Raw genomic sequence first — 18074 nt, 5'->3', positions numbered from 1 at the left:
AGTGGATTGTTCATTTCAGCTGCCACTGATCGGCTGCAACTGTTCAAGCGAAAAAGAAACTAGCTGTGGGCGCCTTACTCGTTCTCGCTGGTACCCGAGCCCAGTCGATCAGCACTTCAGCAGCATCCGACATGGGCAGAAACAGTCCCTAGGTAGGCACTTACAGAATACACCCCTCCTTTTACACGCCATGAGATCACACTTCCGAAGTTCACTAAGCCTAGACATGGGCGAAGCCCCTGACAACTGGAAACACAGTTGTAGGTTTGCTAGCTTAATGGGTATCCTCGCCACTGGAGGCCTCCTTTTCAGGAAATTGTCGCGCCTTCCCAGCGATCGATTCATCAGAATTGGTGTTCGATACATCTACGCCACTGGCAAAAGCGGCACCGATCGCTGTAAGTACAGCCCTAAAATGGGCTAAAACCTCTCAAGATTTAATAATAAAATAACAACAAGGAATAAATAACGATTCTTCTACGCTCGTCAGGAGTATCGACAGTGCGTGTGATATAAAATTATTTCTTCAAAATGACGACGCGCTTTACGACGGCGATTTACCATGCGGCCTTCGTCCCTTTTCAGGCTTGTTGAGGCGCTGCCGCTCCACGATTTACTTCGTTCGTTGCGACCGAACAAAGCAGGCTAGCCGGTCCTTATCAGTGGCCAGCTCCCTAATAGACACCCTGCGAGACTTTTAGGGTGTCGAGAAACAGTTCGTAGCAGTCAAAGTTTCGCTCTAAAAGGAATCGTCATAAGTGGGCGGATGATGTTGGAATAGACCAATATAAATGTGAGTGAATTTTTTTATGCAAGCATGATCCACAAATGGACAACGAATTTAAGGGTATTCAAATTATTTCAAATACCATTGGCTGCTGTAAGAGATCCAACTAACAATCAAGGAAACTAAAATGGTATTCACCTTGTGGTACAAAAGCATTCGCAAATGCCCATGTAAACGTTGCTGCAGCTAAAGATCAATGCAGACGCCCCGAAGAAGATAATGTTCTGAGAACTTACAGAAATACCTAATTGTCGGAATAAAATTTCGAAAAAAGCCCTTCTGTGGTTTATAAATCGACGGAAGATTAAGAAGTAATCGCCAGTAACTTCAGGTTCCGTAAATGTAGCACAGAACAGAAGGCTCTAGACGAGACCTGCGTAGATGAAAATTTAATGCTGCAACCTTTCTTGCTTATCAGCAGAAAGCAGCAGCAGCCACCGAGTCATGCAAAGCAGTGGGTCCGCCGAAAAAAAGAAAGAACAGAAACAATGTACAATGATTTTAAAAGAGGCTTTGATATCTCATCGTATTGCTATAATATTCCTTATGTATCTATTACACCTTAATTCACTGTCGCCTTTATTAATTCGCAACAAGAAAAAAATTTGTGAATATAGTTAACGTAAGCTGTCACTGGCAGCTTTTATTTACCCGGCTACCAGAACCGCGTGACAATTTCAAAATCAGAAGAAGAAGCAGAAGAAGATACCCCGCGCCCGGCTTCCCTGTGTCGTTACGACGCAAGAGCAATCGGATCCTTCAGTGAAAGTTCGAAGCGACAGTCCGCAATTTCGTCATGGTAAGTAATCCTGGCACTCTCGAATGTCATCCCAACAGCAGTTGTCACTGCTTTACGAGTTGTGGACGGCTCTCAGGTGAATGGTTTACACTCGGGTCAATGTACCACAACGTACCGCAGAAAATTAAGACGAAGTGAGGGCAATGCTGCACTGTACGTGCTACGCTCTTCTCTAAAGGTTTCGCAAACCAGCTTATTTGAGTCACGCTTTCGTTTCGTGTATTTGGTCAGAAACCCATTGCCGTTAAACCGTTATTGACAGCACATACGTTAAGGCCAGCAGACGATAACCATCGGTTTACCATTTGCTGGGGCCTCTGGAGGTGCGCATATTCTGTTGTATAGAATTTTTTTTATCAAGAGAGGTGACGCAAATTGGCTTTTTGTCTGTGCCACCTACATCATGTATAGCTGTGAAATAAATCTGATTTGATTTGATTGGAGTTGACGGGACGTTTGAGATATATTTTGCTATATGCTCGCTTGTACAGCCTGGTAATGTGACTTGTACTTAAAAGTACATTCAAGCCTTCCTACAGAACCTCCACATGTTTCAGTACAAAAGAAGACCATCCACGGGGGGTGGATGGTCGTCTTTTTCACCATTCAGGAGTCATGGGCACACAAAATGGGGAGGGGAAGGTGGTTCCCCACCCCGTTCTGTGTACCCATGGTTCCTGAATGGTGAAATCGCCATATTGTCCTTGCGTTAGCTGCAACAATCGCTGCAGAGTCGGGAGCAATTGTCTAGTGACCACAGCACTAGCAAATCAAATTCCTTCCAGCACAGCTGTATAATGTGAAATTTTCTCAATGCATTATACTCATCGAAAGGCTAAATTAAGGCTGTAGCACTTGGTTTCGTAATGTAGACCTAAGCTGCGAAGAAAACGAGAAATTTACGACATTGGTCTCGAGGTTCTGCCTCACAGCTGTACCTAAAGTACCTCGTGAATTAGAGAATTCGTTACCATGCGACCAATAGTATAGAGTCCAAAATAGGGTTCATCAGCAATTATTTGGTGGCCGCACGACTAATTTTCCTTGTTTCTTTCTCATATGTCTCACCTTATACCCTGCTTCCTGCCTGTATTTCAGTTTCACTCATTTGTAAGTAGACAATGTTTGCAAAGAGCCAGGCGCAGTGTGAAATATTCTCTGATTTTGACATATCCAATACTGTTTTCCTATTTCCAGTCACCAAGCTTGAGCATCGGAAGAAAGGTAAGCGCTCAGGGACGGTCGCTGTGTGCAACTTGGAGCTTCATTTAACAACCCACCTTGTACTTTTTTTCTTCTTTTCCTGTGTTGTATTGAGTTTTTTTTTCTTTCAGTAAATGATAGGGAGCCTTCTTGCACACACTGGTCTCAGCATAGAGAATAGTAAACATCAAGCTAAATCTATCTATAATTTCGTTGGGCGCTGAGAAACACCGAGATTTCTTTCATTCGTCTCACCGCGTGCATTATCGGCCTGCCACTGCTATAACGCTGCTTCCGGCGTTTCTCATTGCACCAGAGTTGTAACACGCTTGGTATCTGCTAGGACACCTTTCCTACTACGCAGCAGCAGTTTCCTCGCGTGCTGCGCCACGTCATGTTGCCTTCGCGTATTGTTAAAACCCGGTGTGAGAAGATCGAGTGCAACCCTAAACCTTGATATCGCTTTCAGTGCTTCGCCTTAGGGAAGAAACTGCCAAAATGTCCATAAATGCGACACATTTATTTGCCGAGTCAGAGCCAATGTCGAACGCGAGGCCGTTCAAGGTCACAGAGTTTGTCGCTGATGCGCGCGCACCCTCCACCCCCCCCCCCACCCCCATGAACCCCCTCGCTGGCTGCTATTGGTTCGACCGCTCCTTACTCCAGACGCCGGCACGGGTGTGCGTGCCACGAATAGAAGTGAAGCGGTTGCGCTAGCCGTACCAAAGCCGCATGCTACCGACGTTCTGCGCGACGGGATACCGAGGAAGCATCAGCGGCCACCAAGGCCGGTAGGCGGGCGCAGCAGCTAAGTCCAGTGGGAGTGACATAGGGAGATACGGACCGCGCCGGCTTCCGAGAACGAGAGCGGGGTAGACGTGGCGCCGCGGCGATGCCGTCTCCCCTCACGCAACACCTGGCGCATTAGCGCAACAGGTGCCCATCCGGCCGCTCCGCTTCATCGAGGCGCGCTTGTTACGTGGCGTCGCAGCCAATGGGAATTTAGGAGCTGTTTCACTGTTACTGAATACAGACACCGGCTTTTTCACTCAATTGACCATTTGACGCTTTCGTATGGAGACGTGTGAGGGAACACACTGGACTGGTTTTTTTGTTGAATTCTTGATCTTGGTCTCTCGTCTACCTTGTTTCGTTGGTCAGTGTGACCAAGGAACCAGCTCGGTCTCGGAAACATGTCCAATGTTTTACGTCTTTCACTTGGTTGCTCACCGCAACTTCACCTTCGCTATGTTCTCGGGTCAGACCACCTTTATCGAAACCTTGGCTATATATCCATAGACATATTGCAGACCGCTTTGCTTTTCTATTCACTGAGTGACAATTAGAGCAAGCAACAGGTGCGTTGTAGACAAAAGTTGATTGAAATCTGAAAGCAATGGCTCCACAAACCATCGATGAACAGTCTGTATAGACTTCACACAGCCTGTGCACAGTCTAATGTGGCTGTTCGGGCGCGTTGGTAAGCGCTCGTGTGTCTCCTGTCTTCTTACTCTATCCTTGTCTGGTTATGCGCTTAAACGTTTTTGTCGAAACAGCTGAACCGTGACAGCCGAACCGTACACAGCCCGTACCACCTGTGCGTTGGATGAGCGTAGAAATTCTGTGTGATAGAGAAATACATTTTTGTCAGGCAGTACGCCACCCCGTGTCGGTTGCTGTCGCACACAGTTGCTCGTAAACGCATGACAAGGCACGGCACACTGTCAGGGCTGAGAATTCGACAAACAAGACACGTACTCAAAGACACCAGTGCACCGACGCGACACGAAGCTTGTTCCTTCTTACCCCTGTGTCCTGTTGGCAAGTGTTCCTGGCGCCGTGCGTGAATGCGCGAAGGCTCCCTATCGCGAGTAGCACTCATCCATAATTTGAGCGTCGTCCAAGGAGGTTACAAAGAACTTGCGGAGCGGAGGTGACGCCCGCCCCGAAACTGAAGCCAAAGACACAATCTTCCCAGGGCCGTAAGGGCCGTAGAGTCTTGCAGACACGTCACATTTATATTCACACTCTCTTCCGAAATATATATTCAGCTGATCGACAGCGCTTGTCCTGCGTCGCCCCAGTCACCACCATTCCTTGTGCGCTCGCACAGTGCAAAGACCAATGGACGGACATTACGGTTGACAAACCTATCGACGCGCTCGGCGTCCACCAGCGCGTCGAAATCGAGCGCTCGCAACACATTCGATTGGTCCATTCAGGGCACCGCGCTCTAGCTCAGAGCGCTCGGAGGTGCCCCCACCTTCAATGCGGGAACTCGATCACGTGGCTGCTCCGACAGCTCTGGGACTACCTATAGAACGTTCGGTTGGCGCAGCCTTTCCCTCTGGCTCGCATCTCGAGGAAGTTCCACATCGCTGGAAACCTAGTTGGAGAGTGGAGCGGTAGGGAACCAGTCGAACGCACAATTCATGAAGTTCAAGACGGCAGCGCTTATGACTCGAAACTAAAATAATCTAGTGCGTATATACTTTGGCCATCATAACAGTACTTAATCAACTATGCGACAGTGCATTGCCCTCTTAAGCAGACTTAACCGTTCAGATAGTCTGAATAGATCCTGATTTGTCCATGTCATTGCGAAATACGATTCAGACCAGCTTTTTCATATAAGCTCTAGACAAGACTCTTCGGAATATCTTCGAATAAACGCTTGCTACGCAGAATGGTTGGTGTCTCAATATTCCATAGAAACAAGTAGTGTCTGAAAATTGTTATACACGAAACACATTTATCGCTATTATCCATGTAACATCACCAGAAATCCCGCAACTTTATTGTCAGACACTGCATACCGACAGAGCTTCGAGGCGAAGGTCAAGACATAATTTGGCCTGAGGGTTCACGTAAGCATTCGTACTTAGCAGCTCGATTCTGAGCTTGCAGCAGTGCAACCTTATGCTACGTTAGAGTACAATGCCTTCTTAAATAATGGCAATGAACTATCACTAATACAACAGCCACGTGAAGATTCGCTGGACACTAAGCGAGGTTTGTAAGCCCCTGCAAAACGGAATGCGCAACTCCGTTTTTGTAGGAAAAGTGATTGTGGGTCCGTATGCTCCATGGTGTACAACTGTTATCCTTTGCTTAATGGAGCCGCTGCACACATTAGTCATCTGTTGGTCGGCCTATGCAATTCGCAACTAGAAAGCAACAGTATATTACAGTATACGGACTGATTCATTTTAGGTCTCTTGGAATTTTTAAAAATCACTTGTGGCTGATAGCATAACGCTTGTTCTCGAGCTGGATTATTCGAAGAGGCGGACATAATTATCACGAGAAATGAAAACGCATATTCCAGCTAACAAAACTGCAGTAATTAACTTCCTAATCACTTTATGGCACGTACTGCAATTCACCGATTGTAGCCGGTGAGTTCGCAATAGCAGTGAAATGCAGACACGTTTGCAGTTTGCGCGCAATTAATTTCTGTGCAAGGAATTTGTGTACAATATTCTGTCTGGGGGATGCTACTGCTCTGTTAAACTTGAATCGGTAGTAGATCAATCAACATAACCTTCCGCAACCCTGGAAGGGTATAAACTGTACGTTCATGCAAAAAATTTAAAAAAGGAACAATGCAAAAAGCAAGATGCAAGGTGGGGAGAGGCAGGAAAGTGGACCAAGGGTCCAAGTTGCAAGAAAAGAGAACAAGAAAATGAGTGTCCTCTTATTGGCCCTTTGTCCTCCTTTTCTCAGTTCACGTCCTGATGACAGCACTCTTAACGAGACGCACCGGGCAAGTCGGCGAAGCGATTCGAACGCGTTAGGTTTCCAACACTCTCGGTTAAAACAATAGCCCATGAAACTTGACACAGGGAGAAGAATCACGCCGCGCTGACTGACGACCATTTGTTTACTGCGCAACGATGTATAATGCGCGCCAAGAGAAAAATAAAAGAAGAAAGAAACGAAGGCGAGGAGGTTGAGTATTGAGATCACCTAGATAAATGGGGTATGGATTTCGGCCTCCAATATGTGTCGCCACTTCTCTAAGCCGCAGCAATCCTCGCCATGCGATTCCAGTGTTCTCGGTCTCCCGTTGGATGTATCCAGAGTGTAGACCGCAATGACCGCGCAATTCACAGAGAGCGCACGACGCATCCGCAATTTGACGCAGTGGCTGGGAAACCGCACAGGCGGTCAACGAATTTGACATGTTTCCTCGGAGATGATTAAGGAATGTACAACTGTTTGGACCAAGCATTGAATGACCTTTGTTCCCGCCTTTGAACAGGCCGACGCGGATGTGGGCAGCCTGATCGGAGAGAGAACGGGCCTCTCGTTCCTCGTCGGCAACATGCTCTTCTTCCTCACCAGCAGCTCCATCGTGGCCGGCCTCGGACTCGGATTCCTCACCAGGAACACCGAAGGCACGATTGCATTGAGCTTTCAGCTTCGCGTCGCGTTGTTTGGCTCGCTTAATTGCGTGCTGTGAAACACAAGCACGTTTAAAATGGGCGCGTCCAGAGGCGTGACACTGGTTGTACCGTGACAAAAGCAGGCGAATATTGCGCGGTTTAAAATCAGCCCTAGTTTTAGAACTTCTCAGCTGAAAGTGTAGACAGGGGGCGCGTAGAGGGTGGCCATCGTCGCGGACCAACCTCCTGCGATCAACCACTGACCTCGACATCATTCTGTCGACCAATTAACTGTAAAACGTGCGTCACAGAAAATGACACTGAGAATGTCATTTGCAGTGGACGTATTTAAATTATTTGCATTGAAAGAACTTGTGCCAAAGAAGGTGCGTTTGTGGTTCATCTCGTAATCGTGTTTTAGTATGTCTCCTTTTCCTTCCTTTTTTTTTTTTCGCGCGAACTGAGAACAACTTGCACAGCGGTGCGGAGGGTGCTGTTGCAGTTCCCGAACAATAAAAAAAAATAGTGCTGGAAGCTCTACTTAAGCGAGTGTAAGTGCTTCTGCTATGCGCAACTTCCATTCGGAGAGTTCTCACGCAACCCAGATGGATTGACTCTGACCGGTTAAAGGTGGAGTAAACTGACTCCATTGTGAAGCAACGGGGTTAGTCATGGGAGAATACGCATCTACTCGCACACAGGGGTTGCCAATACCGCCTTTGTTCTCCGATAGTAGAGGACACGCAGTTGTTGTCTCCACCAGCTAACTGGCCGTTCGTCGCGTACACAATCGTGCACTATATAAAAAAAAATGACAGAGATAGAAAGAGTATATTACTATATCCTTTTTTCCTATCCCTCCCTATGGCCGTATGATATCGCAGTAAAACCGAAATTGATACAAAGACAAGGAGATTGCAGGCCGTTGGATGCGACAATAAGGGCATAACATGATTAGAGAGGCAAACAAAGGAAGCTGCATGCTGAGGCTTCCTTTTCCTTCAATCGACGCGTTACCTCAGTGACTATGGCGTTGCACAGCAGAGCACTAGGCCGTGGGTTCAATTCTGGTCGCGGCGGCCGCATTCCGATGGAGGCAGAATGCAAACACGCTCGTACCCCGTGCATTGGGGCCACCCTGAAGAACCCCAGGGGGTGAAAACTAGTCCGGATTACTCCACTACTGCGTGCCTCATAATCAGATCGTAGACTTGCCCCGCAAGACCCCTGAACTTAATTTGTTTTATCCTCCTTTTCCATCCACTCTGGATCAAATCATCGTGTGTTTTGTTTTTGGATATGCGCGACGTGGGTTGCACGAGTTTGCACAACACAAAACGCTGGCTCATCGCCATTAATGGAATTTCAGGCACGTGGACGCGCCGGCACGTCTCGTACATGGCGTTTCCGGGCGAGATCTTCCTGCGGCTGGCCGGCGTGGTGGTGATCCCGCTGCTGACGAGCATGCTGGTGGCCAGCATTGCCACGGCGGGGCTGGCGGCCGCGCGCCGTGTGGGCCTCCTGGCGTTCGCCTTCTACGTCGTCAGCAAGGCGATGGCCATGGCCGTCGCCTACGCGCTCGCCGTCTCCCTGGACCCGGGAAGCCCTACGCGCCGCGTCGACGTGAGCGACGCGCGGCCCACCCGCGGCAGGACGCACTACGTAAACATAGTCCTGGACATCTGCAGGTTGGTAGACTGTCGCCTGCTGCCGTAGACAAGAACCTGTGCAAGAGCTCTCGCTCACGTATTCGCTGCAAGAAAGAAGGAATGGCTCATGAAAGGAAAGAATTGCCATCAGCTCAACCGTAGGAAGAAGCTACTACAGAGGAAATCCATGCCGATTTAAGCATTTTTCTTCTTCTGCGAAGCTTTCTTTTTGGGGAATCCGTATGGGCTTCTTTCGTACCTTCGTGCTGCAGTCAGGAGCAGGATGCTGAACCGAAAAGTTTTTGGGTTTAGTTCGGGCTCAGCTTCAGCCTACTGAACATCTTCCGGTTCGGTTCACGTTTAGCTCCGGAGCAAAAACATAACGTTCTGTACGAACAGGTATGAACAGGTTCATACAGGATCATAACGGTTCGCAATTAAGGAGAACCAGAAGAGCTTCAGGAAACGACGTTTTCCAGTCTCACGCGCGAATTTTATTTGAGCGAAAAGTAGTTTATTGCTACTCTTGCGTGACGAAGACCGATGTAACTTTGGTGTCTTGGATATTACGCCCCGAATTGAATACACTGTGACTGCAGGCGCGCATGCGTACTGTGATTTCTTTTCCTACACTCACGTTGCCCAATGCGTTGAAAATACAATTAATTCCGTTGTTGGGCCTGTAAACTGTCGTATATCTGCGTGAACCTCACCTGTTGGCGTTGTGGGACCAGTGAAGGAATAATATAGTAAGATTTGGTGACGGCACAGGCCTGTGTGACAGGCGTTTCTCTTACAAGGATGTTTTTTTCTGCACAGCATGCAACCGAACTCTAAAGTCGCGCCCATGCAAGTTCCGTTACTTCAAATGGCTGCAACTTTGACGCTATTACTTTCTTTTTTTTTTTCATAACTGTTTGAATTAACGCGCCTTTCACATTGCAAGCTTTGCAAAATTTTGTAGTTTGCTGTATAGTTGGAAGATATCAAATATTTTATGCTCATATGCACTCCAAACAGCCCTGGTTGCACAAAAATGTACATGAGTGTCAGAACTAAGTTGACGTGAAGAGATTTGAGTCCTGCCTGTATCGTGGGCATCGTTTGGCGGTTACGGGAGGCTTTGATCCTTTGTGCAACATTTCCCCTCTGACGTGCCCTCGCAGAGGGTCCACAGCAGAGGGTTAAAGCTTGCTCCAAGGTCCCTAAAATTGCCGCTAAGACACTTGAGCGAACTTAAGTAGCGTAGGCGTTTTGGAACGCTATGATATACGCTAACGTGGCGTAAATTATCTGCAGACATATTTCACGTTCGTCTAATGTCCATGCAGGTTGGGAATAAGTAGTGAATTGACCAGCAAAATGTAGAGGAATTTTGTTTCACTGATATCGTTTACCTTCAGGTTCTGAGGTTACAAATCCAGCATGATTCTAATGAAGACGCGTTATCTGAACTTCCCAACACGAAAACGCACTTGGTCCACACTGTACCGGCACACCTCAGTGAACATCCAACCTTCAGAGCACGCTTAACTATATTATTTGCATAATGCGTCACCACTAACCGTAACGTGCATATAAGTTATCTGCGGCAATGTTGTATACGTTTTAATTGTTTCCTTCATTGCGTTATTTATTTTTACGTCAGTGACTTGTTATTTAGTATTTATCAGCTAGCATTGCATAATTTCTTTTTGCTCCTTTTTTCGTGCTTTTCTTCTATCACCCTTTCATGCAATACTCATTCAGGGGCCTACGAGGTAACTGAGTAAATAGATAGATAGTGGTCAAGTCTTCTCCACTTATCGGTCTTCAGTTGTCACTCTGTCCACGCGGCATTAATCTTTTCGTTCGAGTAAAGGAACTGTCTCGCACACAAGCCTTAAGCGTACGTTCCAATCTCACTGGGATTGCTAGTTGGTTCAGCCGCGAAATACGTACGCAAGGTGCACCGTTCACCAACAGTCTTGTTTCAAAAACGCCGACGGCTCCAGCGCACAAATCTAATCTAGAGCCGTTAATTGTCAACAGATATGGCTGTAAAAAAACGATTCATATCCTCTTTTTACCCATGTCACTGCTACAGTCTAACCACGTGAGCTTGTATCTGGGCGAGTTGAAATCGATACACGGCTGAGCATACAACAAACAACGAAAATGCACGTACCGATCTACAATTGTCCACTAGCAACAGCACTCTCTTTGGCCGTCCGAATGATTGTATTCTAGTGAAGAAGGGACAGAAGGGACAAGCAGCACTGGGGCACTGTCATCGATATATAAGCGCGAGCGCACTACGCGAACTCTTGGTTTCGCATCAACGATCCCATCAACAAATCCCCGTATTAGTATGAATCAATGCTATATGTCTTTCTCGGTTAAAGGGGTACTGACATTACATTTACGAGTCTTCACTTTTTCGTTCGTTAATTTATTGAGCTGCAAGCAAAAAAAAAATTTACAAGCCTCAGAGCGCCGTGAATAACGTAATATAAAAGCTTTTACACAGCCAGTTTCGGTTTCGTTTCTCAGGAGAATACGGTGTCATGGCGTCACGAACTGTATGCGATCACGTGGGAGCAAGTCACTGCGACGCTTTTGATGCTCGTTCCGGCTCGTTCGGTCACCTCGCGTGCTGCTGCTCGTTGCGAGGACCGATGTGAGACCACAGCGGACGACCGTGGGAGGCGGAGAGTGTGTCGTGATGTCATGATACAGTAGCCTACTGAAAGGGAAACCGAAACAGGTTGTAGAAAAGCTGTCATAATAAATTATTGATGATGACCAGAGGTTTGTCACTGTTTTTCGTAGGGTTTATAGGTGCAATACTTTCATTTAACGTGAGAAATGAATAGTCGAAAATATCATGTCGAAGCATGTTTAAAGAAGATGGACCGATGACTGCTGTATGTATCTGTTTATTTGTTCAATACGATATACTTCAGTAGCGATTATAGACGGGTGCATTTTATTTTCGTTACTGGTTTTATGCTTCTCCTTGTGAGCCTGATAATAAGCCTCTGTCTCCAACAAAAAGTTTACTTGCGAATCAGTGCCCATTGTACACCTGGCGACAAAAGTTTACGGACCACGGGACTGTCTGAAAACGTTCAATTTCTGAGCAGCCTGTCGCAATAGCCAGTAAAACTGTGTAGGACAATGTCAGTATATTCTAGTCGAACCCCGCAATGCAAAACGAGTCTGCGTTGTGAGGTTGCGATGTTCAGTATTTTTCTGATTTCATGGTCCGTAACATTTTGTCGCCTAGTGTACGTCTTTCTGCTTTTGCTTCCGATGTTTACCGTAACGTACACCCTAACCAGGTGCTGAAGCTTGTCGAGAATTAGTGATATAGATCATAATAGACAAGTGTGTCTAATTTAAGCACAACGATAAGGAAACAGCACGGCAAGTTAAAACGTGCAAACCGCCTACTGCGAAGGCCGCGCGCGTTGTTTTCAAAAGTGCCTCCGGCAGGAAATAGGACAGCGCCGTGGCGCCATCAATCGCTGACCACCAGAACTAGAGAACGGGCGCGCGCAGCCTCCGAGCGTTCGGGTCTCGTTCAGATCGAGCTCCGTCCGCAGTCGCTAAACGATCACAGAGGTCAAGGCACTTGCTTTCAAAGTTGCGGAATATCGACACGGGTGTTATGGGGAAGATGTGACCTCAGTGCGCAGTTATTCAAAGCTAGAAACGCGCTGTCCGAATAGTTTCGAGAAACAGATGTCAGCTGTCACGTAAAGGGCTCGCCTTACACATAATCTTTTTCGCAGAAACGCGGTGCCGGGAAATTTAATGGAAGCGCTTATATTCACCGTAAGTACTTACATGCATGGGTTATGCGGAGAACGCAAGCAAAAATATTCTGTCAATGTATACTCGTAACAGCAATGCATATTTCTAACTCTCTATTTTTGCCTACAGCCGTACACTGTCGTCGAGGTGAACAGCACGGGAAAAGAAACCAGTAAGCCTCGTTGTTCGTTCATATACTAGCGAGAACGTGTGCATTACAGAAACGCTTTACCTTTGACTGGGTCGGCGTCTATTGTAAGAGGCGTTGTGCGTCCAGCAGCTGTATACTATCGATATCAGTGACTTTTTCTGCTACACTGTCCATGGACAGTCTATAGGTATTATAAGTTTATGTCCACAGAATAGCTATATATGTACACAGAATAGCGATATATATGTTTTTTTTTCTTTTATTGGCAGACATCAGCTTGGAGGGCCAAACGCCTGTGATACGACGCACTAGCGTCCCGAACTACGTGGGCATGACCGTCATCAGCGTGCTACTGGGCGCAGTCCTGGCCATCCTCGGTGAGAGCAGCCGCGGATTCATCGAGCTATTCGTGGCCGTCAACGACGTCATGCTTAACCTCGGACAGCTCATCATGTGGTACGGAGTGCAACGGAGCACATACGCGTAGCCAGCGCGCGGCACGGTTCTGTAAGCTAAACAGCACCGAACATGGATGCTCTCAAAGCCACGTTCTACTATGGTGGTGCCAGAAACATGCTCCGTTTATCACAGATGTACGTTAATCCCGCAGCTGCGGACTAAGTATGTGGGCAATTACGCTACTGAAGATACGCGTCTTTTGGACCGTGCACGGCATCCTATCGACTTGATGGGGGTGAACATTTCGCAGCCGCGCCTATGCGACTGGAAGAGTAGCACATAGAATGTATCCAGCCTAACAGTTGAAAACGGTACAGCAGCATTTACCTGGATGAACGTATTCAAGCTCACATCTGCTGAAAGTACTCGAGCATAGAAGAGGCAGGTGAACACCGCTAATTGTTCACTGACTGCAGCGTGATGGCAGGCAGGAAACCAAATTATGTAAATTCACGTTATGGATGACTGTGACGCTAAACTCAGGGACATCCTTGCCCTTAACTGGACGCCAATGTGAACCGTGGTTTCTAGGAAAAGGCCTAATCAGCCTTTTTTTTTTCGGTAATAGGAATAGTGCGAGGCATCTGTTGTCTACTCGTCGGGAACAAATTCAGCTGGTGGAAAACAAAACACACGCGACAGAACTGGTACGCCACATTTTCCCATCATTTTCTGGAATTCACCTGAAACCTCTTTCCTGTATCACTTCACAAAGATGATCGCACCTCATGAGAGTCCCAAGAGCGAAAAAGAAAAAGGATCCCTAATTATCGATGCATTATCGGCCTGAAGAATTCAAGTCGCATTACATGCTTTCCGCCAAAATGGTTTGGGAGACAGCTCTCATAAAATGGCTGATCGAACGGTTCCCCACGTCGTTTCTACAGGTACTTCCCCATCGGCATCTGCTTCCTGCTGACGTCTCAGACGCTGCGCTCCCATGAGTTCGTGTCCGAGACGCGCCAGCTCGAGACCTACTTTCTCAGCCTCGTCCTGGCGTTGGCCATTCACGGCATGCTGACACTTCCGGCGCTGCTGGTTCTGTTCAGCCGCACGCACTACCGGAGCCTCTTCTCAAACATCGGGCTCACTCTGGTCACTGCCTTCGGGACAAGTTCCAGGTTAGCATGAACGCCGCCCACGCACGGGCATGGTTATACCCAGTAAACCACAAACGTCTATACGATGTACGAATTAGGTCCTGATGTCTAAGTCCGAGACGGACATCTGCTAGACGTCATTTATGTATAAGTGCGCTTTCGCCAGAGAAATCCAGCACGTCTAAATTAAGTTGTTTTGATTTAAAAACTATATGTTATATCACATCTGATTTATGTTGTAACAACTTGACATATAGACTTTGTTCAGTCCACAGGTGTATAGTCGTCCTCACAAATGCTTTCGTTTCGCTGTGACAGAATTATGTTTTCTCATTTGTTCAAATTAGAATTTGAAATTATAATGTCTGCAGCTCATACGTGTGCATCGACTTTGTGTATTTTCTTACACAACCTACTTTTAAATCTATGGCTTATTCAAGATGCCACTAGGAGGCCTAGGATTACCCTGCACTTTTTCCTGCGCGTACGAGTGCAGTCGATGTGTATGTTCTTACTGTGCGGGTGTTCAGCCCATTGCATCTGTCGCATAAATTGGATAAAAATGAATAAGAACGTCTCACACTTGCCTTGGCTACAGCCAAGAACAACTTATGCATAATATAGTGACTTCATGGCTGCATTCACGGCGCTGATGTTGGTGTATTGACCCAAAGACTTCGCGACGGGGTCTCGTTTCAGCGGCTAGTACGGCGAATACCTGTTAGTAGCAATATCGCAGCCTTTCAAAAATTAACAACAGCGTCTAATCTGCCCTTCACTGAATCTTCATTTTTGCATCCTGGCATGTTTGGACTTTTCCTCCACCCCATCGTTTTGCCTATCGAGCTGTGTAGTTATTGCGATTCAACAACGATCCTCGGCGAATCCTGCGATGAGTAGCGGTAGTTCTAGACGCACGCGTTCATACCATTAAATTTAACTAGACGCCGGAATTGCTTGATTACGAAACTATATTACGTGAATCGCTACGGAGTGTCACTGGAAAGAAGTGACTACGTAGGTAGAGGGGTCGCGCTACTTACGACTCTGAATAGTCGAGTATTAGCATTGAGCCGAGGCGAGTCCGTGAATAGGGGTTAGTCGCCTCAAATTGCCGGTGTCGTGCGTTGCAGCAATATGACGCTGACCAGTACGGTGTCATCTCTGGAAGGCAAAGTGGGCCTCCACCCGACGGTCGTGCGACTCGTCGCACCGTTGGGGGCCACGTTCAACAAGGACGGTACGGCCATTTACATGGCCATCAATACCGTATTCTTGGCACAGCGAAGCGGGTACCATATCACCTTCTTCGACGTTCTCGCCACAAGGTATACACGGGAGAGATGAAACCGTGGGCATTTGCGTTTCCTGTGCTCCGGTCATGCTAATTTCGCACGTGTAGCACGCGTTGCCTATAGCTTTCAAGTGTACGAGGAACGTCGCTTCTACGAGAATCTGGTTCGTTCTCACTGTAACCGCTATGGAGGGCAACGTGTTGAGTAATGCAGCTTGCTCGGGGCTACAATGTGCAGAGCTGATGTGATTTAGTTGACATTAGGCAAGACACGACAATGTTAACATAGACGCTAAAGGCTATCCGGGACGTTTAGATATATCTTATGGGCACAAGTGGCTCGGTATGCCAGAAGACAACGTAAGAGCGGAATATGAATGGCAAGACTGCATACAGATTATGACACCACCGCTAAGTTACGTCAAATATTTGACAGAGTTAACTGTTTATGGATAAAAATGAAACGCGTGGGCCCCAAAAAAGAAAGGAATTCTATCTTGCAGCTTTCCCAGACTTTTAACGCACTAATTGTTATGAAATACGCAGCTACACAGCCACAAACCGCAGCCACGCACGCAGCCAGTCTAGACAAAACACGCAGCCAGTCTAGACACTGTGGTATTTTAAAACTATAGAGAGCGGCAGTTTTCGTGAACGAATTACATATACTTGGCGGTACGCGTGTCGGTACGTGTCGCGATCAAAAAGTCTAACGTAATTCCTGCCATCGCCTCTCCTTTCTCGTGTCGCCAGCGCCGTGACCGTGGTCATGAGCAGCGCCACGGCAGCCATTCCCGGCCAGAACGAGACGTGCATCATTCTCTCGACGCGGCTCCTGGGTCTTTCTTCGCAAAGCGTCGGCGTTCTCGTGCTCAGCGACTGGATCACGTAAACGCTTCATTTTAACGCAGAGTGGCGAATTACCGTGCCATCCTTTGGCAGACGATTGTTTTCGTCAAGTAACCAACTACAAATGCGGCGTTGTAGGTGCCGCGGATGCAAGCCCTACATAACTTCCCCCAAATGTTGGACAGGAGAGCACAGCGATATGACAGCCTCTGCTCAAATAAAAGACCACGCTTGTAGACAAGAGCTTCATGCAAAGAATTGTAGAGTCAAATCTAACGCTACAGTCTCCGTCCACCACCATTGTGTGGCAGCCAAGCCCGTATGGGAACGACGCGTAACACGTGGATTTGCCTAAACTTTTTTTCATGTGCCTACAGACGACTTCTTCAAACTCAATTTTTTTTTTCATCGTAGGTTATTTTGTACGGAAATTTGCACACTCAGAGTAGAGATATATTTATGCGCGGGAAATATATGCCTCAATAGACCTGTTTCTTGGCCTGTAGTTGGAGCTTGCTGAATTACGTTTTCTTTTTGCCCTAAATTAATGCACACACACAAAAAGAAGACACACAGAGGATGGCACGGGCGGCACGATGCGTTAGTTGTGAATGTTAAACACTGCACTGATCAAAACAAAGGTATCATAGCTCAACACAGCTGAGCGACATAGAGGGATAACATGAACCGAAATGTACTTTCCTAAAGAAGTTGTACTAAATAACAGCAAAATTACCGCGCACTGCACATCATTTCCAGTTTGCCTAAAAAGTTTCAGCGCCAGGCTTCTTTCTACTAATCTTATTATGGAACTCTCCGTTTGTAAAGTGACAAGCGCGTTTAAAAGCCACAAGGTGCCACAAAAATAACTGGGAATTAAAGAAACAATTGCGACAAAGAGAGCAGCTAGGAACTGACGACGTAAATCAGGGAATGCCCCTGACGATATGCTAAATGGTAACAGGAGAACGCATGCGTGGAGCACCAGTGCTCGTGCAACTGGAAGCAATGCCGTGAAGCCTTGCGATGCGGACTAGGCATCACCACAAATAAATGTTGTTTTTCTCCTTTGTGATGTCCACTTTCTCTCCGATCGCAGAGACCGACTGGCGACTGTGGTGAACGTGTTGGGAGACGCGGTATGCTGCTGCATCATAGACGAACGATGCAAGAACGTTCTACCTGGGACCAGCGAAAATATAGCACAGTCCCCACCAAGATCTCTCGACACGAGAGGGCCGGCAGTTCGCCCTGACTGAAGGGCCGTATGCTATGCCCGCAGGTGGCCCCCGTAATCGACTCACAACGGAATGAAGAAAATATGACAAGAAGCACGCTTAATGGATCTTTTGTTTTATGTTTACATTAAAGAATAAACGCAACAAAAAGTTTTCATGGAGACTTGTTTTTGTCAACGCCCGTTTATAAAAACATGCTCGCAATCACGCTGGCTCTGTGATGGGCGCTGGTAGCCACGCTGTGTTCTGAACAAGAATTTTAATTCAGGAAAGGGATAGCGCTCCATGCGTTACTTTGAACTCTGAATTGAACAACCACGCAATAGCACGCTCTGCATTTTTAGGTGGAAAAGAGAGAC

General features: G+C 47.1%; 1 protein-coding gene across 1 annotated transcript; it reads left to right on the top strand.

Annotated features, from left to right (window-relative positions):
• Window positions 1-1577: 1577 nt before the first annotated feature.
• LOC135908367 (excitatory amino acid transporter-like) lies at window positions 1578-17857 on the top strand. Its single transcript, XM_070539018.1, has 10 exons — window positions 1578-1586; window positions 7054-7189; window positions 8547-8865; window positions 12603-12645; window positions 12754-12796; window positions 13045-13231; window positions 14122-14355; window positions 15468-15662; window positions 16382-16516; window positions 17577-17857. The coding sequence occupies exons 1-10, from the start codon at window positions 1584-1586 to the stop codon at window positions 17734-17736; spliced, it is 1455 nt and encodes a 484-aa protein (XP_070395119.1). The 5' UTR covers window positions 1578-1583; the 3' UTR covers window positions 17737-17857.
• The last annotated feature ends 217 nt before the right edge of the window (window positions 17858-18074 follow it).

Source organism: Dermacentor albipictus, chromosome 5 (assembly GCF_038994185.2).
Source record: "Dermacentor albipictus isolate Rhodes 1998 colony chromosome 5, USDA_Dalb.pri_finalv2, whole genome shotgun sequence".
Taxonomy (NCBI): Eukaryota; Metazoa; Arthropoda; class Arachnida; order Ixodida; family Ixodidae; genus Dermacentor; species Dermacentor albipictus.
The sequence above is the reverse complement of the archived record's forward strand: the minus strand, read 5'-3'. Positions and strand labels throughout refer to the sequence as shown.